Here is a 20,489-nt window from a genome sequence, read left to right as displayed (position 1 = left end):
ACCTCGTTGATACTATAACAATTTTCCGATATCTTATAATCCAAATTTTGATTATATATTTAAAGCGCTACAAGGCACTTGTAGGAAGATACATTTCTAGACTTTTTCCAAATAGACTTTCGAATATTCAAAGCTTACCCGCCATATTGAAAAATTTGGAATGTCAAATAATCTATCCTCTTATTAAAATAGACTCAAACTCAAATGTGGCAACGTCGCGACTGGAACGATAGAATGCATTTTTCTAATATTTTTTGAAACTTATGCTCTTAAATTTATCTCAAAATTAAATCATTAGTTTTTATTAGAATTTTTTTGCACTTCGTCTACGACAAGAAGAGGACTATTTAACAATTCTGCTCAATAATTCAGGGGTTAACAAAGCTGATAATGTAGTTCATTGTTTCATTAACGGCAATTAAAAATTTGCAAAAAGTGAGAAATTAAAATTTTAAATTTGAAAAGAAATGAAATAACACGAAGATTTTTTTACTTTCTAAGGCGAAACCTAACGTAATGTAAATGTGGAAAAGTTTTTCTCCTTTTAGTGATCGAAAATCATATTCTAAACCATTTTAAGGTTAATAAGGCGCGTACAACGTTGCCATATTACTGCATCACCTGTCTTCATAAGTGAAATGTGAAGTTATTAGTCATTGCATGCCTCCTCTAACCTAACTTCTCCTGTGTTGTTTTAAACATGTAAATGTGTTTATATATTTGTAAATCCGTATTTAACCTATAATAACAATAGCAACTTTAAAGGGTATTTCTAATTAAAAAAACATAACAACCTCGTTAGATTAAACGGAAAATGTTTTATCACGTAAGTATCTATTTAACTTTAACATCTTCAAGTTATTAAACCAACATAACAGATTTGCCTAGAACACGAAATTTTGCTGCATCCCCAATATTTCGGGCCCCAGTTACTTGAGAAAGTCAAAACCAAACTATATACAGAAGTCGAGGGGACATGTACTGGAAAGTAAACGGTTCACAGAAACCAAACTTGTATCAGTTAATTTTTTTCAAAAACATTTAGGTACGGCTTTGTCATTGCAGTCACCACAATCGATAGTATAGGTGCAGGCCTTATTCTCCCAGGACAGGGCTTTGTTGTGTACCCAGTAAAATATAAAGCAATAGTTTTTAGGCCTTTTAAAGGAGAGGTGTTAGATGCTGTAGTGCGACAAGTTAACAAGGTAATATCTTGCTGCTGCTTAGTTGAGGTTAAAAACTGAATTTTAGGTGGGCATGTTTGCGGAAATCGGACCTTTATCTTGCTTCATATCCCATCATGTAAGATGTAACTTTAGCTTCAAAAGAAAGAATGTATTTTGATGTGTTGTTTGTAGTCTATCCCAGCAGAAATGGAGTTTTGTCCTAATGTAAACCCACAATGTTACAAAACAAAAGATGAAGATATAGTGATTCATGCAGAAGGGGAAATAAGACTGAAGATTGTGGGTACTCGTGTTGATGCAAGTGGAATCGTAAGTGATAGTTATAACTAAATAAAAGATGATTAAATATAATCTTTTCTTAGTTTGCAATTGGGACTTTGATGGATGACTTTTTGGGTTTGATAAGTAATTAATGGTTTGTAATAATGGAATATTTTAATAATTGTTATTTAATAATAATAAATAACGTAAATGACAAGAATAAACTCTGTCATACAGTGTGGATAAGTGTTTGTTGAGTATGTTCTATATCCATTTAAAACTACAGTACTTTCTTACCAAATATTTTAAAACTTAAAGTACTTACCAAGAGTCCCAAGACTGCACGCACACAAAAACAGAATTAAAACTAAATTTCCCTTAATACTGTTTTAAATAAATTTCAAATTGCAGTCGTCCAGAAGCCATTTTGCCAAATAAAGTTGAAACGTTACTGTAAGCTGAAAAATTGTTAAAATCAATGACTCTTCAAGATACAAGAATTTTACCAATTCTTTTCATTTTACAATTTCCTTCAGCTTTTATGCGGCTGCCGGTAGATGTAATAATGACAAAAAATCTTAAATACATGTTTATTATGAAGCAACATTAAGTGATATATAACTGAACAAATATTAACGGTTAAATGCAAATATTAAATGGTACTTGACTCTTAAAATCACAACCGGAATTTTTATGACAAACAACGCAATTAAGGAACGGACTATTAGCTAATATAGAAAATAAATGGCACATTCATACAAATAATCTACAATAACGGATATAACTGTTATTTAGCTAAATATAGTTTGCCTTTTCTGCTAATATTTTTTGAGTAATAATGAGTAACGATTCATCACAGAAGCTTAAAAAAATTACCCGCCGGAATCTAAATTTACCGAAAATGGGTCAAGTTCTTTGACGAGTAAACGATGTAATATTCTATCAAAAAGACTATTATCATGTTAATACACTGAGCTGCCATATACCTCCACCAAGCGAACATCTCTCAAGCAGAATTCCCTTAATAATAAATAAACTACCTTCATACGTAAATACGCAATCATTACAGATATAAAACCGTATTGTATTGCACCCTGTATGTTTTTTCTATATTAAAACGCGTGTTACTAAACTTTGTACAATTGCAGTTGTATTTAAATAAATGGCTCTCCGAGTGAAAGCACCTAAAAGAAGTCTGCATCTACAGGGTGTTGAAAATCTATCAAAGGGAACTCCTCGTTGCATACTTACCGCTAGCAGATAAATGACGAATATTTATAAAATTTAAATGGAGCAATCAAGCCTTAAAACTTGTTAACTATTAATTCGCTAAGCTAACTGGTCATGATATCCTTTTCTTTAATTTTATATGGGAATAAGGCCCCACACAGAAGTGGGGCCGTTGATGGTTGTTATTCCCAAATATTAAAGAAAAAATAAACAATCCGTTTCAAACGCATAGAACAAATTTACAAAACGTATGGTGGTGTTAATGTAATATTATTCTTCATAACTCACGTCTTCCCGTAAAAAAGCAATATATCAAAACCAGACACAGATTATTGGGGTTTAGTAAAAGCATAAAACAATATAATAAACACTAAAACATACTCTTGGATAATCGGAAATTAATCCTCAAAAAAAATCACAAAAATCTCAGTCGAAAACCAATAGTTCGAGAGCAAGTCCTTAAGCGTCAGCTGCGTTTGGCTGTTGCTCAGGTGATTCAGTTTTAGCCGCCAATACTGCCTTGTTTTGACGAACAGTTTCAGCGTGTTTTTCCTGGAAACGAGCGAAAAATAATTGCAATATTTTTTTAGTAATATAAAGTTTGGAAAAGGAAGAAAAAACGTTAGGAAAACTTTAAAAAATCCTGGTTTTTCTCGTCATAACTGTGATTCTCCTACGCCATTGATTCGTCACTAATTAATATTACAGGATAAAGATGAGCAAAATATCTCTAAAACAAAAAAGAACCATACATACGTGTTTCTTAATGTTTTCCAGTTTCTTCTTAATCTCCTCCTCCCGCTTCTGTTCGGCAGCTGAAAGTTTGTTCTCCAGCTTTTGCACCTGCTCAGATTTCTTGTTCTCCAATGTTTGTTTCACCTCGTTCAAATGCTCGTTCTAATTAAGAAGTGCGTTTCAACAAAACAAAAATACTTACAGATTTTTCCTACTTCACCTACCAATCTACCACACGCACTTTCTCAAAGACTTACGTATTTCTTGGCAGGCTCCAGCTTTTTTTGGATTTGCTGTTCTCTGATCTGTTCCGCGATACACAGCTTATTCTCAATCAGATTGATCACCTCCGATTTGCGGGTGTTGATGACGGACTCGACCGATTTTTGCTTTTCGTGCGGTCGTAAGTTCTACATGATTTCAAATAAAACATAATGACATGCATGATTTGTAAAAAAACAAATACTATTTCAAATGTATTGTTATTAAACCTTCCATTCTTCCTTAAAATGGCAACCCCGCTACAGTCATTTGTCGCGAGACCAGTTTGGTACCTCATACAGTTTGCATACGACTGACGTCACACCAAAGACAGTGAAACCATATGCGGTGTTGCCAATGCTTCTTAATAATCGTAGGACAATAGAGAAGTGAGGATGAGAAGTGTAATGGTAATTTCGAGTAGTATGTAAAAACAATGAAGCGCACAAGAATAAGCAGCTAAAGTTACTTACGTTCTTCCTGAGCTTCTCCAGTTGCTCCTGCTCGATTTGTTCCTTGCGATTGCGAGCCTGATCCAGCTTCTCCTGGATCTGATTGCCGAGCTCTTGCAATTTAACGTTGTTCAAGGCTTTTACCTTCATCACTTGCTCTTCCTAATTCAAGCCAAAACGAAAAACATGCACAAAAGAAAAAAATATTCGCAACTAATAAAATATAAGCCGTATTATGGTATCTTTAAACACAGAAACACTCACATGCTCCTTCAGACGATCCAGCATCTTTCTCATGTTCTCGTCTCTTTGGATAGAGGCGCTTTTCAGTTTCTCTTCGATAGCACTGCGTACTTCTCCGGTTTGCAGTTCCAAAGCATGCCGGGTTTTCTCAACGTTCTCGATATGGTCCTGTTAAATTTACTTAGAAGAATGTCGGGTAGAATCTAAGAAAAACTTGCCTTCAATTTGGTCTTCAAGTCTGTGATATAGGCTTCTCTTTTCTCGGTGACGTTACCCATTTTCTGTTCCAGGGCATCGCGAGTTGTAAAGATAAATTGGTTCGTTTGTTCATCCTTTTTTCGACTGGCCTCTTCGATCTTCTGCAGTTTGATTGATAGGGCTGCGATCTTGTTAGACTCATGTTGCTGAAAAAGCGCATCAAATATATCATAATGAAAAACTCTTTTCCATTATTATCCCACTTACTTGCCTGCGCTCTTCAGCCGCCTTCAGTTTGTCTTCAATGTCTTGCACTGAAACCGAATTCTTGGGCGACAGCCTCTTCTTCAAAAGAGGGCTGGATTTGACCTGCGGATCTCCGAGAATCACCTCGTAACAGACCCCTCCTTTGGTTTTCTCCTGACACCTCACCTCGGTGGCTAAGGACAAACATGGTCCATTAAATAACTAACGAATTTGTGCTAATGCAAAACAGATGTCCATATTATGACGTCATCGACGAAGCGCGACGCCTCTCTGTCTGGAAATACTGACGCGACGCAGTCTCGAAAAATTTTTTTAGACGTCACGACGCCCAACTCAAACCTCGCACGTATACCGCAACTTGTCCCCGACATTGATCGATATCCACCTTTCGGCTCGCCGCTTAAAAATTTAATAAACCCAGCGAGGTTTACATTTGAGGCGTTTTCGAGGGGAGCTTTTATGTTTTACAATAAGAACAAAAATTATTACTGCAACGTCATTGCATTCTTGCAGGGCCAACAAGGTGAAATCGTGTGGCATTTTGCCATAGCTGCTGCAATGCTGCAGTTCGGCCTTAATGCTGATCTTTCTAACGTAGATGAGCTACTACCAGCTATAACAGAATAAGCAAACAATAAAACGTTAAGAAGCGCAAATCATAATACGTTTATTGCATAAATTATAAGGGAAAACCACATCATATGAAGGCATTGTACTCACTAACAAATTGCACCTTCTTCGGTTGGTGAGTCCTAATAGGCTTTGTTTTCACTTTCGTGATCGGGGCATTGTTTCTCCTGTGAACTAAAATACGCAACCATCAAAGATCTAAGTTTCGTAAAGTGATATGAGGTAGTTTAGATTATTAATCTATTGCCTTCAGTAAATCGTCAACCCTTTGGTAAAGCATAATCCAACATCAATTTTCGCGGATTAAACTTGCCCTTCCTATGCGACAGTTTACCGCTAACAAGGGCAACGATGTGTTAAGAGCAAAATAAAAGTATTGCCTCTATGAATTCAAGGCTTTTATTAACGGATTGCCCTTTGTTCCGGTATCAATGCAAGTTTAACGACCTCGGCAACCCGGAATTTCCCCCCCGTCTGGTTGCCCGTCAGGCGTCGCCACTTGTTCCGACGTCCAGACGCCACTTAGTCATCCCTCCAAGTTCTACGGGAATTGGCGCCACACGCCAACACTTTACATGTTGGGTTCAAGGGATATTTACATAACTAGTGTTAATATGATACACGGTTTTCCTTTTCGTTTCCCTTTTGCATAATTAATATACGCTCCGAAAATGCATAAACCAGAATTTTATTTTGAGCTTGAGTTACTTACTTTAATAATTTAGGGTCGTAGAAATTGTTTTTTTTTAAGGAATACTCTACGAGAAAATTGATCCTAAAGGAGTTCTTTTGCGTTTTCACATACATTCACCAAAAGGGCAAGAAAAAATCATAAAGGCGCATGGTGCGGTTAAATCGCAGCGGAAGTAAACATCGACGTATTGAATAACCAAAAATCGTTAATTTTGAAAATGAATACATTTTATTTTAAGGAAATACGTCACACACAATTTCAGGGCACATTCGAAAGGGCTTTAGTTACCGTAAGGAATCGCCGTTAGGAAAATAAAAGGGCTTCTGACGACGATCCCCCGGCTATATCGATGGGAATTTGCGACGCCCTAAAAATGTCTACAGACGAGGGATGAATACCGATGGCTTTTTTTGTAGAGATATAAAACTCTTTAGTCCTAAAGGTCACAAAACCAAAACCCGCAGAGTGATTTGCACATTCAACATCAACCCTTTGTTAAAAGCTCATTACTCATTTTCGTTGGCATCAAGGCGATGTGTGCGCTCCCGATTTTGAGATCCTTCTTGCCCCATTAGGACTTATTTTTAGCCCTGGTTTTATTGACCCACTGGGCATACATCCAGCACGCTAATTTTCCGGACCTTCGGTAATGGTCAGTTAATGATCGACTTTTCGTCACAGCACGCTTTACGACCTTCAATTGAGCAGTAGATAATTTTAATGACCTTTTGGGAAATCCCGCGACCCTATCTGTGCAACACAATAATAATCTCCTCGATACCACCCCATATCACCGTAAAATCCATAAAATAAAATTTACTTACACTCTCCGACCGCAGCAGCTGACGCTATGGGCGCCCTGCACGTGTGACAGAAGCACTGCAATACTGACTCCCTAACGATTCCGATCAACATCTCCCAAACTCCCTTTTCGCGGTTACTAACAAAAAATATTAATCTGCTCTACACGCAATTTCCTATATGTGGATGGGTGTTAGGAGGGCAGAATGGGCTCAATATGGTTCATAAACAGCGGAGGGGATAGAGCGAGCTACCACGTCGGACGTCTGGATTAAACTGGAAACCGGCGCTCGGGGCGTCGCGTATACAACCCTCCAAGAATCGACGTACATCCCTTGTTTTGGTGGGAAGGAAGAGGGGAGAAACCATCCTTAGGCAGTCTTATTCGTCCCCTCAATTTCTTTTTTTGAGGACACTTATTAAATCTTCTCGTGGTAATTTAGTTAAACACAATTTGTATTTAAACGTGTAAAAATAATATAAATTAACGTTATCGATTTAGATGACTCACACTGTGTCGACGTAAAACCCCATTAAAGCAGTTTATAGACACTAGTCCCCAAGGAAATCCATTTGGGGCGAAGGAAATTCCGTCTGCTTTTATTACGGCTAATGGAGAGACCCGCTTAACTAGATAAGTAAATTAATGTGGAAAAGCAATAGCGAGGTGTAGGAAATGACACATGTTCTCCTTGATGTAATAAAAATCAGGAGGATCAGACAGAGCTAATAAATAGCTACACCAATGTCTTCGTATGCATTTCACAGCCTTCAAAACTGTTACCGGCTTCAGGAGTATACGATAATGGCTTTCCAGTAAATTTCAATTTAACTGCCCCATGACATGAAACTGTCTGCAGCAAATTATTCTGGATTTGCAGGGCCATATATCAAGTATCTATACTAGCGACGCTGAACAGATGGAGTTAAATACGTTCCTTGGGCCATAAATCTCTTCCTGTTCGGCGTGGCGAGCATATAAATAAGTTTGGTATATACTACAGCTCAATAAATTTATTTCGACTAATTGAAAATTTTTGAGGCAGATATTTTCGTTTATAAATATATGGTGATTAATTTTCTGTAATTTTTTACCATAAAAAATGAAAATGCACATCTGAATGACGCTAATCGCGTTCACTCTCTCATTGGCCAAACGTTTTCCACCGCGTTATTGTGTCGTATTTAAATTCAATCGTCCGGAAATCCAACCTCACTTTTTTCATCTTTGTTTATTTACTTTTTTGCAAAATTTACCATATATTTTACATAATAATCATAATTCCTCTCAATTAAACTGCTCATTAACACAATGAACAATAAAAATACAAATTCAACTGAACCAGACCCAGCTACGGTCGAATCCTGTGTAGTGGTAGACTCTTCTGAGTAAGTACCATTTGAAATGCCATTTTTGCTATATTGCTTTACGCTTGATTTAAGTGAGGAAGCGGAGACCTTAAATGAGCCCCAAATTAAAATTGGACTTTTCAATAATGCTATTAATGTCCTTCGGGCAAAATCCCAATCTAACAAACCCCAGGCTACAATTTGTGGGCTGCTTATTGAGGAAGTGAAACTGGTTGAGAAATATGAAAAATATAAAGTAAAAACAAAGTTTCTCATATTTGTAAGCATTACATTTAACTTTTGCAGGGTAAATTGTTTGGTTTTACTGAGGGCATTGGAAAAGGCCCTTCACAAGAGCCTACAAAAATGGCCTCTAAAGCTGTAATTTTCATGGTGATTTCTCACACTGAAAACTGGAAGATACCAGTGGCTCAATTTTTTGTTCATAACCCTGATATTAAACATTTTTCTGATACCATAGAGGATGCACTAAATATTCTGCATGACATAGGAATCTACATTATTTCCTTAACTCTCAACTGCATGAGCCCACACTTGAGCTTTGTTTTAGCTGAGGAACTTGGTAAATACCACTTTTAGTGAATTTTAAAATTCTACAGCTTTATTTAGGAGCAGAAATTGATATCTCAAAACCAGCAGACTTGATGAAACCATATTTCCCACATCCAAAAACATTAAAACGGGTTTATGTCATTTATGATTTAGACACGATCTTAGGTATAATGTCTTGAAACACTCCACAAACTTAAAACTTTTTTGACTATGTTTTTTTTAGAGTGTCTAAAAAATTATTGGTCATCTGAACGGATTATTTGTCACTCAAATTGTATACTGTATTATGGCTTGTGTCTTGATGTGAAGAAAGTACATGAAACAGATTTGGGCAATTATAAAATTGAAAATATGTGTGACTGGATTATAATAAGAAAACGAGTATATTTTAAAACATAAAATTTTAACTTCTCCAGCTTATATTATAACTTAATTCCAGCTCTTGTATGATCCAGAACTTTTGGGCAAAACCACAGCTGATGCAATGAACTATTTGAGAAATTTAGGACATCAGGATTTTAAAGCAAGTGGTCCTACTATACAATTTTTAAAGGTTTTGGATTTAATGTCACAAATTTCAAGGGTACCTGTTAAAGCAATCATTCAGAATTTCACTATTACTTATTACAATTCACCAATAGGTCAACAATAAAGAGAAGGAACTATATTTGAATCTCTCAAAGTCCAATGAAAAAGACTGGCAACCGATGTTTAAAAATATTATGAAATACTTTGGAAAATTACGAAGTTTAAATAAAGGGATCCCACCTCACTTTTGCATATTAAATACTTATATCACGGGTATTAAACAACATTAAAGACAAATGGAAACTTTTACTTCAATTTGCAGGTATTATTGTGACTTTTCAGTCATTTCTCGAGCTGTTTTCCAACCATGTTGAGTACAATAGTGAAGAAACTAAAGAAACCAAACTACCCTACCTTATACCTCCAAACTTTAGCCTGAAGCACATCAGGGACATGTTCAATGAAACAGAGTGAGTGAGTTTTGTGAAGATAATACAGAGTGCTTGAAATCAACTATTGTTTTAGGCTTGAACAAATGACTGCCCTCTATGTATTTAAAAAAATCTGCAGACTCGCCGATCAATTCCATGAAATTTGTATATAGTTCACATTTTTTTAAAACTTTATTAAATAAATCATGTTTTTATAACAAAAATAAATGAATTTGAAACTGGGAAATTCCTATAACTTTAATAATTTTCCAGAGACTAAAATCCTTGAATAGAATACAAAGGGATTTCAACTTGCATGACCGACTGATGGCTGGGCTGGCAGGGTATATGTATACAAGGTGTCCTACTAAGGTGTTCACAAAGGATAACTCAATAACTATTAGTCTTAGAGAAAGTATAAAGATAAAATTTACTTTATTTTTTGAGCACTATCAACTAAGAACATTTTCATTTATACAGGGTACGCCATAAAGCTTGTACAATGTGAAACTTTTTTTTAAATTCAAACTTTTGTTTGATAAATGACTGCCAGTTTTAGACTTGCAGTAGTCCATTGAGAAATCTTTGCAATTCCTTGTTAATATCAAGCCACAAACTTTCAAATGGATATTTCTTGGGTGTGAATGCATTTTTAAATAATATTACTCTTATTGGCACGTTAGGATAAAATATTTCTAATTATTTGTTTCGAATAAAAATTATAATCTATGTAGAACTTACCTTCAGTGCCAACCACTTTGGTTTCTGCTGCATCAGCCATTATTTAATCTGAAATAAATTATTTATGATAGAATTGCAGAATAACACTGAAATATAAGAAGAGAAAAGTGCCTCTTCTCAGAGAGACCAGAGTCTGTACCTACACACCTGTATGTTTCAAATCAAATTTTGGTGTTCTTGAACAGCAGAAGCATACAATACGACTCTGAGGCTGCTCTTAATGGTGCAAAATTAACTTTCAAATTGTCAGATGTAGGTTTTTAATCAAAAAAAGTACCAGTTGAGACTGGTTTCAATTCGATTTTTTACCTTGAAACCTGATATTTTTCCCAATACTTACTGTAAGAACAGCTCCTCAATGTTTTGCTAAAGCGAAAAGTACACAACACAGACACTTAACTACAAAAAAACGTAAAAACTATTATTTTTTGTCACAAAAAACAAGTCAAAAAATTGGAAATAAGAATAAATAAAATCAAGCTGTGACCCTGGGTAAATAAAGACCGTTGGCTTGGGTTGTTTTAGAGATAACCACTCTTTTGATTATCCAGCAGCAAGCTCTTTCTCACTCCCTCACACTGAAATGGCTCTATGAACAAATAATCGAAGTAATCCGCGCAGTGCAAGATCGCTATTGGCGAAGAAAATTTGAAATTTACAAAACAATTCGTTACACAGAATTTAGGCGGCAAATTTTAAAATTTATTCTGGATTATGCTAAGCAACGATATTCATTTAGGTAAAAGTAATGTCAGCTGCATTTCTAAGTTTATTTTTCTTGTTACCAAACAAAGGAAAAGAACAAAGTAGAATTGTGAACCCACGCAACTCGCAGTAAAAGTTGTTCGGCCTGTTTGGGTGGGCGAAATGCGGTCTGATGGCCTTTTATGGGACCGAAACAGAAACCGAAGAAATTATCCTGAGTTACCATACTTTCGTTACATTTCTGTGATTATAGGAAATCAGTTTTCATGCAATGAATTAACCAAAACTGGAAAGGCGACTAATAAATGACAACGCCGAATGATAAAGATATTTACCAGCTTATACATTTATAGGATAATACCTTATAGCTCATATTCGATGTTTAAATGAAACTTTTCCGTGATGATCTGTAGGAAGCACATTATATTAATATTGAAAAGTCAAATGGTAATTGTTAATGTTGTGAACGATGTTTGTTGATATCTTCATAAACATGTGAACGGTTCGGTTAAGTAAAATGCGCTGTTGACTTTCCTTTGACTCGTAAGATACAACTTATAGAGCCTTAAAGGCTCTAACGTTTTGTTTCAATTTTGACTTTGACATTTATATCTTTATATAACCTTTATATGGCGCGCAAAGATTTTATTATTATTTACCTAATCCATTTCAATAAAATTATTTAAAAATAACCATTTAATCTAATTTAATCAACTAATTACAGTGTTTTGGGTAGTTAAATGAAAGATAATCGAGTAGTCAACAAAGCAACTCTTTAATAATTAACATCTAACTGTCCTGCAACATGTCAAAGGTAAGCAAAAACTGAACCAAAAATAGCTTAGTGTTTACTCAAAATTCGCAGGATATCCGTTCGTTTTTCACGGTTCTCCCCAAAAAACCGGGCAGCACCTTAAATAGTCCGAAATCAAAAAAGTTAATAGGTTCAGATGATGAGGATGTCATAGAGAATACTCCTGAGAAACATCAGAAAAAGACCTCATTCAAACGAAGAGCACAAGTTCTTAATTCAGATTCTGAAGAGGAGCATGCATCGTCTACTTCTTCAACTAAAAAGTCAAAAAACGCTTTAAAACCTCAGAAAGATTCAAAAACAAAGTTGAAACTTGTAAATTTAGATAGTCTTCAGAAACCAATAGAACAAAGTGAAGTGAAATATGTGGCAAAACCTGTGGAAGAACCTAAAAATAGTAAAGCAGAGAAGGTTAAAAAGAAGAGCAAAAAAGGAAAACACTCTGAAATCAGTAAGTAGTAGGTTTTTGTCTTACATTTTATTATTAAGTCTGGTGTAAGATTTCAGCATAAGAAATTTATTTTGTATTTAATTATTTGTCAAAAAGTTTATTTTAGCTTGAGACAGTAAAACATATTAGCTATCTGTTTATTTATGTATTTATTTTTCTTTAGGTGTCCATAATGACAAAGATTTCGGCAAAACATTGGAAGATCTTGATGATAGTAATGATACAATTTTGCTTGACAATTTAGATTTTCTTGATAAAACCATTGAAGAAGCCAATGTAAGCTCAGATAGTAATGAAAATGAGAATCATAACTTACTAGAAATGCAGCCAAAAAAAACAAAAAATTCCAAATCAATTAACTCAAATAAGGAGAGGAATGACTCTGATGATAACACCACTCCAAAAAAATCAACAAAAAGGGCTAGAAAACTTTCAAAATGTAAACTGAATATTTTTAATTTCAAAAGCTTTTTATAACATTTTTTTCTTATAGCAACACCTACATCAAGCAAAAAACAGAAATTAGAGCACACAGACTCAGGAGTTGGTGCAGATTTTGAAAAGGCACAAAGGAAGAAACATTCCACAGAGTTATATATTTCATACCTTCATAGAGCTGGCCCAAAACATCACGGAGAGAAGGAGTATCCCAAAGTAAGTAGAATACCAAATATTTTACAGTTTTATGTTAATCATATTTTAGGGAAAACCGGACTGTTTAAACGGTATAACGTTCCTAAGAACTGGTGTATTAGATTCCTTAGAAGGTGAGGAGTTTGAGAGCTTGGTCATTGACCATGGAGGACGAGTTGTTCAATCTGTGTCCAGTAAGTAGGCTTCTATTCAGACTGAATTAATAACAACATAACATAATATTTTCAATAGAAAAAGTGAACTATGTGGTGCTTGGTGACGAACCCGGACCAGCCAAATTGGAGAAGGCCAGGCGGTATAATATACCGGAAATAACCGAAGATCAGTTTCTTGATATGATTCTAGTGAAGTCAGGGGAAACACCTAGATATGCAGTGCCGAAATCTCAGTCAGAGGATTGGGGTCTTGGTAGCTCTGAAGATGGTTCAGTGAAAACTGATGAAATCTTAGCAATGAATGAAGATAATCAAGAAGTGAACAATACAATATTCGATAAGAAAATTGTCAGAAAATCTTTGGACAATGAAAAAACTTCCACAGAAAAGAACATAAGCAAAAAGCAAGAAGTAGTATCAAAATCTCAGTTGGAGGATTGGGACCTTGGCAGTTCTGAAGATGGTTCAGTGAAAACTAATGAAATGTTAGCAGTGAATGAAGCTAACAAAGAAGCGAACAATACAATATTTAATAAGGAAATTGTCAGAAAATCTTTGAACAGTGAAAAATCTCCTAAAGAGAACACAAGCAAAAAGCCATTAATTGAGGCTAAAAAAGATTCTAAAAAAATCTCCATTTCAAGTGGACAGGAAAACACATTAAAATCAAGTGTTCACCAGGAAAATTTATCTTGGACTGATAAATACAAGCCCACAAACATGAAAGGGATTATAGGTATGTTTTAAATAGTCTGAATAGAACAATTTCCTTCAAATACATTGGTCTTTAGGACAACAAGATTTGAACAGCAACATGTACAAACTGAAAAAATGGCTGGAAAATTGGTTTAAAAATGTAGACCCAGAAATAAGGAAAACTCTGCCTAAACCGACCTTATATAACCAACATAATGGGGCTTATTTCAAGGCGGCCCTCCTAAGTGGTCCTCCAGGCGTCGGCAAGACCACCACTGCCACTTTAGTAAGCAAAGAACTGGGATTCGATATTGTAGAATTTAATGCCTCAGATACCAGAAATAAGAAGTTATTACACGAAGAAATTTCTCATATGATGAGGTCAAAAACTGTTGCCGGATTCGCTTCAGGTTGGTGCCTGACTTCCTTAATTTGTTTTACTTGAATTGTTATGCTAGGTCATAAAAACGTAAACCAAAAAAGAGTATTGTTGATGGATGAAGTGGATGGAATGGCAGGGAATGAGGATCGGGGAGGAATTGCCGAGCTGATTAATTTCATTAAAACCGCTAGTTTTCCTATTATTTGCATGTGCAACAACAGAGATTTGCCCAAAATGAGAACCCTGGTTAATCACTGTTTTGCTCTCAAATTTGGAAAGCCCAATATCATGCAAGTCCGGGTGGGTAGTTATCGAATTTTCACCACCAAAATTCATCTCTGTTTTCCTTTATCTTTAGGGTGCAATGATGAGTATTTGTTTCAAAGAAGGCTTAACCATTAAACCGGAAACGTTGACCCAACTAATTACGGGCACTGGCAATGATATACGTCAGACTTTGAATCACCTCTCGATGTGGTCGGCGGCAGACAAGAATCTGTCACCAGAAATCGTTCAAAAAGAGTCAAAAAATTCGCAAAAAGACGTCGTTTTCGGTGCTTGGGATGTCATCCGCAAAGTCTTCAACAAAAGCGAAAACAAATATATGACATTAGCAGACAAGGCGAGATTGTTCTTCTACGATTACAGCTTTGGACCCTTGTTTGTGCAGGAGAATTACTTAACTGTAAATCCCGAGTGTACAGGGTACAGAAAAATAGTTAATACATCAACACTGTATCTTATTTTTAACGATAATTACAGCCCTAATGCAACGCAGCCAATAGAAACGTTGATTAGACGATACTTGACCGCGGACTGTTTGAGTGAAAGCGATATAATTGAGCGGAAAATTCGCAGTACAAACAACTGGTCACTGCTCGACAGTCAGGCATATTTTAGTACAGTATTGCCGAGCCACTATTTGTCGGGGATAATGGGGCAGGTACGGTTTCCTGGCTGGTTCGGGAAAAATTCTCAGAGGAACAAGAGCTTGAGGATCGTGGGGGAAATTTACACGCATTCGAGAACGACGTACGTATTAAAATCGGCTTATATTGTATATATTATAATTGTATAGGTGTTTGATCATCAACTTTTTTGTAGCATTTCAGGCGATAAACTTTCAGTACGTTTGGATTACGCAGAACCCTTAAAAAATCGCTTGTTACACCCACTGAAAGAGAAACAAACTGCGGGCATAGACGATACACTAAAAGTCATGAAAGCCTACTCTTTACTGAGGGATGATTTAACCAATCTCTGTGATCTAATGAGCGGTCTTGCTACGAAGCATGCCAATCCTTTTGATGCCATTACTTCAAGCGTAAATACATCCATTTTTAAGCAATCAGTAAAGTTTCATATTGTTTTATTAATGTTTCAGGTAAAAGCTGCGTTGACTCGCAAATATAACAAAGTCATGGTGTTGAGCATCGCTCCACCGACCGCCGCCAAAAAGAAGAAATCGTCCAAATTGGAGCAAGAGGATGGTTTTGATGAGGATGAAGAAGGTTCAGATGTCGACCAAGATGAGGATAATATAGATGATGATGGTTTAATTAAGCAGGTAATAGCAACTTTGTGAATTTAATTGAGAGTTTTGTGTTGCTTATTTGATCTTTAAAGCCCTGTTGCATTATTGTCTCTTAATTAAGTTTAGCCGAAACACAGTTAACCTACATTCCTAGAACTGGACATCAGTACATTTAATCATTTAAATAATTTAATAAACCATATTAATAATTATTTGGACTTAGTATCACGTTGAGGACAATCAGTTGATTTTAGTGTGGATGTTTATAAAACATCAATTGAACTGTAACGTCTCTAATCCGGGCACATTTTAGCATTTTTGTGCGTTAAGATTAAGAAAAAAATTTTAATTGGAATACTGCATTTCAATCTCCCCGTTTCAGGTAAAAGATCTGAAAGCTGAAAGTAGCAAATCAAGGGCTCCTGAGAAAGAAAAAAAACGGGGGAAAACCAGTAAAACTAACGAAAAAAAGGCCAAAAAGTAAGTGCTTTCAAAGTACCCTAGATTGTTTTAACACCTTTAAAATATTGTTAATTTTACATTATCAGTCTCTTTATTTTTTAAAATTACTCTCTGTTGTTCATTTACAAGTTGTATTAAGTATATACACAAATAAAATCTAGTTTTTATCTGCTCTTAATTTTTTGTCATCTCATGCCCCATTCAAATAATTATTGAAAATTTTATAACAATAAAATCATGATTTCAATCGACTATTCAGCAACCCCTTACAATAGGGATCTAGAACGTCCCTATTGTCGCACGTTTCGCAGCTGAACTCCTTTATCTTGGTTCACTAAAATCCGTCGCTTTTCGCATTGTTTTGCGACGTACAGAAACACACAAGAAGCAAATATTTGGACAAGATTTCTGGTACTGTGCACATTACGACGTTGACCTAAAGTGTAAAAGACACACTTCAATTTACACCCTTGTACAGGGAGTCGTAAATTTTAATTTCACGTTTCCAGCACATAGCGCAGTTTCTAAAATCGATTAAACACGATTGTTTGATCGATACAATTCTTTTCCTCAGAGCTTTTAAAACACCACTTAAACATTGCAATTTATTAACAAAAAATGGGAAATACTGAGAGCAATGTCACGAGCGGAGTCAAGAAGCAGGCGGGAGCCTCCATGCAACCCATCTACAAATTGTGCGACTTGAAAGGTTAAACCTTCATTCACTAATTTAACCATATAAAACCATTTTTCACTAGGTGGTGGTCTGTTAGTCGAATTGATGAAGAGGGCCACGCAAAATAAACAATATGCCGAAATTGATCATGCAATTAAAACTAAGGTTTAATATCACCAAATTCATTTCACAGCATGATTAATTGTATAGAAATGTTTAGGTGGAGCATTTCCTTTACAACAAAGGTGCTGGTCGCTACATTCCCATATCCCAAATGGTGCTTTTAAGGAACAAAGAACGAGGCAGACATAAATTGGTAAGACACTAAAGCCACCTGAATATAATTTAGAAACTTTCTGGTGTCAGCTACCTCAACTGAAAACCATGGAAAACCCCGACGAATTCGAGGTCGACGATGAGGGCCCTGAAATAAGCGAAGAAGAATATCAGCGCAGTAAACAATTCCCTCTAATAAAACCTTTAATTTCTAGATCTTTTCAGATCCAACAATGTATCGGCATGTATGCTGGAAATTGCGAGAGAGAGGAGCCGTAGGGGAAACCATTTTGCATCTTTGCTTGTTGAACGCTACAGCCCTGCATTCAGATATCGCGAAAAGATTACTAAGATTTTACCCAAAATTGATCAACGATATTTACATTTCTGATGAGTATTACGGTGAAAATGTTCTACATATTGCTATAGTGAATGAGGACCCCTCGATGGTTAAATTCCTCTTGGCCGCAGATGTGAATTTTCAGGAGAGATGTTTCGGGAATTTCATGTGTCCTGAGGATCAGAAATCGTCCAGAACTGATTCTCTGGATCACGAGTGGGTGAACGTATACCCGGTGACCAATTATCTAGGGTAAGACCAAACATAACAAAGCATATGTTAATAATTTAACATATTTATTGAAGTTATGTGTATTGGGGCGAATATCCCCTTTCCTTTGCCGCATGTTTAGGACAGGAAGAAAGCTTTAGGTTGATTTTAGCTAAAGGTGCCAATTTGGACGCTCAAGACACCAATGGAAATACAGTATTACACCTGCTGGTCATTTATTCTAAAGTGGTAATTTTACTGCGACTTCCTAAATGTTCATATACTAATTAATTATGACGTAGGAAGCGTTTGATATGGCTTATGAAGTAGGGGCCAATTTGGCAGTTAAAAACGTCCTAAATTTGACCCCGTTGACTCTGGCTGCAAAGCTGGCGAGAATGGACATATTTTTCCATATTCTCAAACTGGAAAGGGAAATATATTGGCAAATCGGTACTATGAGATATTACAAATTTAATGCAAGTAATTTTTAATATAATTTGCTTTACAGGCAGTATTACATGCGCCGCCTATCCGCTCTCGCAAATCGACACTATCGATGTGAATACAGGGCAAATTGGCAAAACCTCCGCTTTAAATCTCGTAGTATTTGGGGTGAGTTTGCTATTATCAATCACACCATTCTCTAATGGAGAAAATTTCAGGACAAAGACGAACATTTAGAACTTTTAGACGGAGTTTTAATAGATCTCTTAAACGCCAAGTGGAACACTTTTGTAAAATTTAAATTTTACCGACAGTTTTTCACTTTTGCCTTCTACTTCGTCATCTCCCTTGTCGGTAAGATTTGTGACGACTTTATAAAGAATATTTGCATGCTATGATTATAGCGTTCATTTTACGACCCGGGCCTCCGCATCATGCAAATTCAGTAAAAAATTCCACAAATATGACTCATTCGAGCAACCACCCTACAGGGAATACAACCACGATTCTAAATTTGACTTCTGAGATTTTAAAAAATCTTCAAGAGGCTGCTAAAAGCAAAGGTATTGACCATCGTGTTTTTACATAATTTTGTTGACTGGAAGCAACCCATAGCAAATGACGACTATGACGTGGAAGAATGGTGGGATAACTTGCAAGAAGAGTGCAGATTAATGAATTTAGAGAATTCCGAAGCCAAAGTGCGCTTTACAGCTGAACTCTGTATTACTTTAGGGGCGTTTTTGTACCTGGCCGCAGCTGTCAGAGAGGCGCGCTTTTTAGGATTGAGAATGTTTTTTGAGAATTTGGTAAAACCTCAATATTTCCCCCAAGACATTAAATAAATAAAATAGTTTTAGATGACCGCTCCATCCAGAGTGATGTTCCTCTTTTCATGCATTCTAGTATTTGGGGTGATCCCCTGGTTGCGCTTAGTCTGCTTAGATGAAGCGGAGGATATCACTGCAGTGGTAGTGATGCTTACTACGGCCCCATATTTCCTGTTCTTTTGCAGGTTTAAATCCCATTGTTTATTGCCAAACACATTTAGGTATTAATTTCCAGGGGCTTTAAGACTGTCGGGCCGTTTGTTGTGATGATCTACCGCATGGTCATGGGAGATTTACTCCGCTTTGCCACTATTTATATGGTGTTCGTCATGGGGTTTTCTCAAGGTGCCAGAAAATGTCTCTTCGAATTATGATTAATTATCATCAAAACTCCCTTTCAGCTTACTATATAATTTTCCTCTCCTTCGACAACCCATTGACTCCAGAAGAAGTAGATGATTCTGCCACTAATCCGATGTCTACACCCACCGAATCCATCATGGCAATGTTCCTCATGTCCATGACGAATTTCGGAGATTATTACACCGCGTTCAGTAGAACGGAACATGAGTATGAAGCAAAAGTAAAAAGCATATAATTCCCCGTAAAAGTATGAATTCTAAGTCAGTTCCCCATAGATGCTCTTCGTGGTATTTATGGCAATAGTAGCCATTTTACTCATAAACATGTTAATCGCCATGATGGGCAATACATACCAGAAAATCGCCGAAACTAGGAACGAGTGGCAGCGCCAGTGGGCTCGCATTGTTTTGGTGGTGGAAAGGGGAGTGAGTCCTCCGGAGCGACTGAGGCAACTCAATGTTTATTCTCAACCAATGAGCGATGGGAAGAGGGCTTTAGTTCTAAGACTCAATCAGTCGGTAAGTGCGCCAGAATTAATTCCAATGTGTATTTTACTATAGACACGTGTAGGACGAAGATAAAGAAGAAATGAAGGATATGTTGGAGATGAAGAGGAGGCATGATCGATTCGTCAAAAAGAGACGAGATCAACTGGCAGGGATTAACGTCAATGATCATCCGCCGATTAACGCGAAAACTGAAGTTCATCACACAACCATTAAGCTATAGATAATTATGTCTTAAAGAAAAAATATATACATACGTATGTATATACTGCTGGTTACTTATGTGCATATTGTTATATCAGTTGAAGAGTTTCGGTCAGAGTGGCTGTAGGACTTTCTGAAAGGGCTTTAGGGCACCTGCTTCATCAGTGCCCTTTAACTAAATTTTAATAAAAACACTTCTTCA

The 20,489-nt window shown here is 36.2% G+C and overlaps 6 protein-coding genes across 10 annotated transcripts in view; 4 read left to right on the top strand and 2 right to left on the bottom strand.

The window, feature by feature from the left end:
* Positions 1-661: 661 nt before the first annotated feature.
* LOC136418773 (uncharacterized) overlaps positions 662-20,489 on the bottom strand; it is a 46,071-nt gene continuing 26,243 nt past the window's right edge. Inside the window, exon 9 of the mRNA XM_066404968.1 lies at positions 662-674. Within this exon, the coding sequence (XP_066261065.1) occupies positions 670-674 (5 nt within the window). The 3' untranslated portion in view covers positions 662-669. The remainder of the gene's footprint in view (positions 675-20,489) is intronic.
* On the top strand, positions 692-1,687 carry Rpb7 (DNA-directed RNA polymerase II subunit Rpb7). Its single transcript, XM_066404976.1, has 6 exons — positions 692-826; positions 879-988; positions 1,046-1,205; positions 1,252-1,302; positions 1,359-1,496; positions 1,550-1,687. Exons 1-6 carry the CDS (start codon positions 815-817, stop codon positions 1,598-1,600), a joined length of 522 nt encoding a protein of 173 aa, XP_066261073.1. The 5' UTR covers positions 692-814; the 3' UTR covers positions 1,601-1,687.
* Positions 2,379-10,636, bottom strand: stai (stathmin). 4 transcript variants are annotated; one of them, XM_066405042.1, is made up of 9 exons: positions 6,983-7,307; positions 5,555-5,638; positions 4,835-5,007; positions 4,588-4,773; positions 4,391-4,537; positions 4,148-4,288; positions 3,671-3,823; positions 3,435-3,575; positions 2,379-3,230 (listed from the first exon to the last, which is right to left on the bottom strand). In XM_066405042.1, exons 1-9 carry the CDS (start codon positions 7,071-7,073, stop codon positions 3,138-3,140), a joined length of 1,209 nt encoding a protein of 402 aa, XP_066261139.1. In that variant the 5' UTR covers positions 7,074-7,307; the 3' UTR covers positions 2,379-3,137. The 4 variants fall into 4 exon arrangements, with proteins under 4 accessions (XP_066261139.1, XP_066261142.1, XP_066261143.1 ...); XM_066405045.1 differs by lacking the exons at positions 5,555-5,638; positions 6,983-7,307 and adding an exon at positions 10,583-10,636; XM_066405046.1 differs by lacking the exon at positions 4,148-4,288 and having other exon boundaries at positions 6,983-7,313.
* LOC136418803 (uncharacterized) lies at positions 8,190-10,045 on the top strand. Of its 2 annotated transcripts, none has more exons than XR_010752945.1 (9): positions 8,190-8,348; positions 8,403-8,565; positions 8,616-8,892; positions 8,940-9,047; positions 9,106-9,263; positions 9,322-9,465; positions 9,524-9,683; positions 9,753-9,880; positions 9,936-10,045. XR_010752945.1 is itself a non-coding variant. In XM_066405018.1 (9 exons), exons 1-9 carry the CDS (start codon positions 8,272-8,274, stop codon positions 10,012-10,014), a joined length of 1,314 nt encoding a protein of 437 aa, XP_066261115.1. In that variant the 5' UTR covers positions 8,190-8,271; the 3' UTR covers positions 10,015-10,045. The 2 variants fall into 2 exon arrangements, 1 of the variants encoding a protein (XP_066261115.1); XM_066405018.1 differs by having other exon boundaries at positions 9,733-9,880.
* On the top strand, positions 11,917-16,590 carry Gnf1 (germ line transcription factor 1). Its single transcript, XM_066405041.1, has 13 exons — positions 11,917-12,101; positions 12,153-12,552; positions 12,716-12,991; positions 13,046-13,206; positions 13,256-13,379; positions 13,438-14,097; positions 14,153-14,467; positions 14,516-14,739; positions 14,798-15,144; positions 15,202-15,471; positions 15,544-15,763; positions 15,824-16,006; positions 16,356-16,590. The coding sequence occupies exons 1-13, from the start codon at positions 12,093-12,095 to the stop codon at positions 16,455-16,457; spliced, it is 3,291 nt and encodes a 1,096-aa protein (XP_066261138.1). The 5' UTR covers positions 11,917-12,092; the 3' UTR covers positions 16,458-16,590.
* Positions 16,968-20,323, top strand: nan (transient receptor potential cation channel subfamily V member nanchung). The gene is made up of 16 exons (XM_066404963.1): positions 16,968-17,144; positions 17,194-17,276; positions 17,332-17,427; positions 17,478-17,565; positions 17,613-17,979; positions 18,033-18,186; positions 18,240-18,390; positions 18,449-18,552; positions 18,603-18,738; positions 18,789-18,947; positions 19,000-19,193; positions 19,245-19,399; positions 19,450-19,559; positions 19,616-19,797; positions 19,853-20,095; positions 20,148-20,323. Exons 1-16 carry the CDS (start codon positions 17,054-17,056, stop codon positions 20,304-20,306), a joined length of 2,472 nt encoding a protein of 823 aa, XP_066261060.1. The 5' UTR covers positions 16,968-17,053; the 3' UTR covers positions 20,307-20,323.

The sequence above is a fragment of the Euwallacea similis genome, chromosome 37 (assembly GCF_039881205.1).
Source record: "Euwallacea similis isolate ESF13 chromosome 37, ESF131.1, whole genome shotgun sequence".
In the NCBI taxonomy this organism is placed as follows: Eukaryota; Metazoa; Arthropoda; class Insecta; order Coleoptera; family Curculionidae; genus Euwallacea; species Euwallacea similis.
The sequence above is the reverse complement of the archived record's forward strand: the minus strand, read 5'-3'. Positions and strand labels throughout refer to the sequence as shown.

Coding starts and splice junctions, on each gene's coding strand:
- Rpb7 (XM_066404976.1), top strand. Junction 1,303..1,358: donor CTTGCTTCATATCCCATCAT/GTAAGATGTAAC, acceptor TGTTGTTTGTAG/TCTATCCCAGCAGAAATGGA. Junction 1,497..1,549: donor GTGTTGATGCAAGTGGAATC/GTAAGTGATAGT, acceptor ATCTTTTCTTAG/TTTGCAATTGGGACTTTGAT.
- stai (XM_066405042.1), bottom strand. CDS start 7,073: ATGTTGATCGGAATCGTTAGGGAGTCAGTATTGCAGTGCTTCTGTCAC. Junction 4,774..4,834: donor CGGCTGAAGAGCGCAGGCAA/GTAAGTGGGATA, acceptor GCGCTTTTTCAG/CAACATGAGTCTAACAAGAT. Junction 3,824..4,147: donor TGGAGAAGCTCAGGAAGAAC/GTAAGTAACTTT, acceptor GAAATCATGTAG/AACTTACGACCGCACGAAAA.
- LOC136418803 (XM_066405018.1), top strand. CDS start 8,272: ATGAACAATAAAAATACAAATTCAACTGAACCAGACCCAGCTACGGTC. Junction 8,566..8,615: donor AGAAATATGAAAAATATAAA/GTAAAAACAAAG, acceptor TAACTTTTGCAG/GGTAAATTGTTTGGTTTTAC. Junction 9,264..9,321: donor GGATTATAATAAGAAAACGA/GTATATTTTAAA, acceptor ACTTAATTCCAG/CTCTTGTATGATCCAGAACT.
- Gnf1 (XM_066405041.1), top strand. Junction 12,553..12,715: donor AGGAAAACACTCTGAAATCA/GTAAGTAGTAGG, acceptor ATTTTTCTTTAG/GTGTCCATAATGACAAAGAT. Junction 14,468..14,515: donor TGTTGCCGGATTCGCTTCAG/GTTGGTGCCTGA, acceptor TTGTTATGCTAG/GTCATAAAAACGTAAACCAA.
- nan (XM_066404963.1), top strand. CDS start 17,054: ATGGGAAATACTGAGAGCAATGTCACGAGCGGAGTCAAGAAGCAGGCG. Junction 18,948..18,999: donor AGAGGCTGCTAAAAGCAAAG/GTATTGACCATC, acceptor AGCAACCCATAG/CAAATGACGACTATGACGTG. Junction 19,400..19,449: donor TATTTCCTGTTCTTTTGCAG/GTTTAAATCCCA, acceptor ATTAATTTCCAG/GGGCTTTAAGACTGTCGGGC.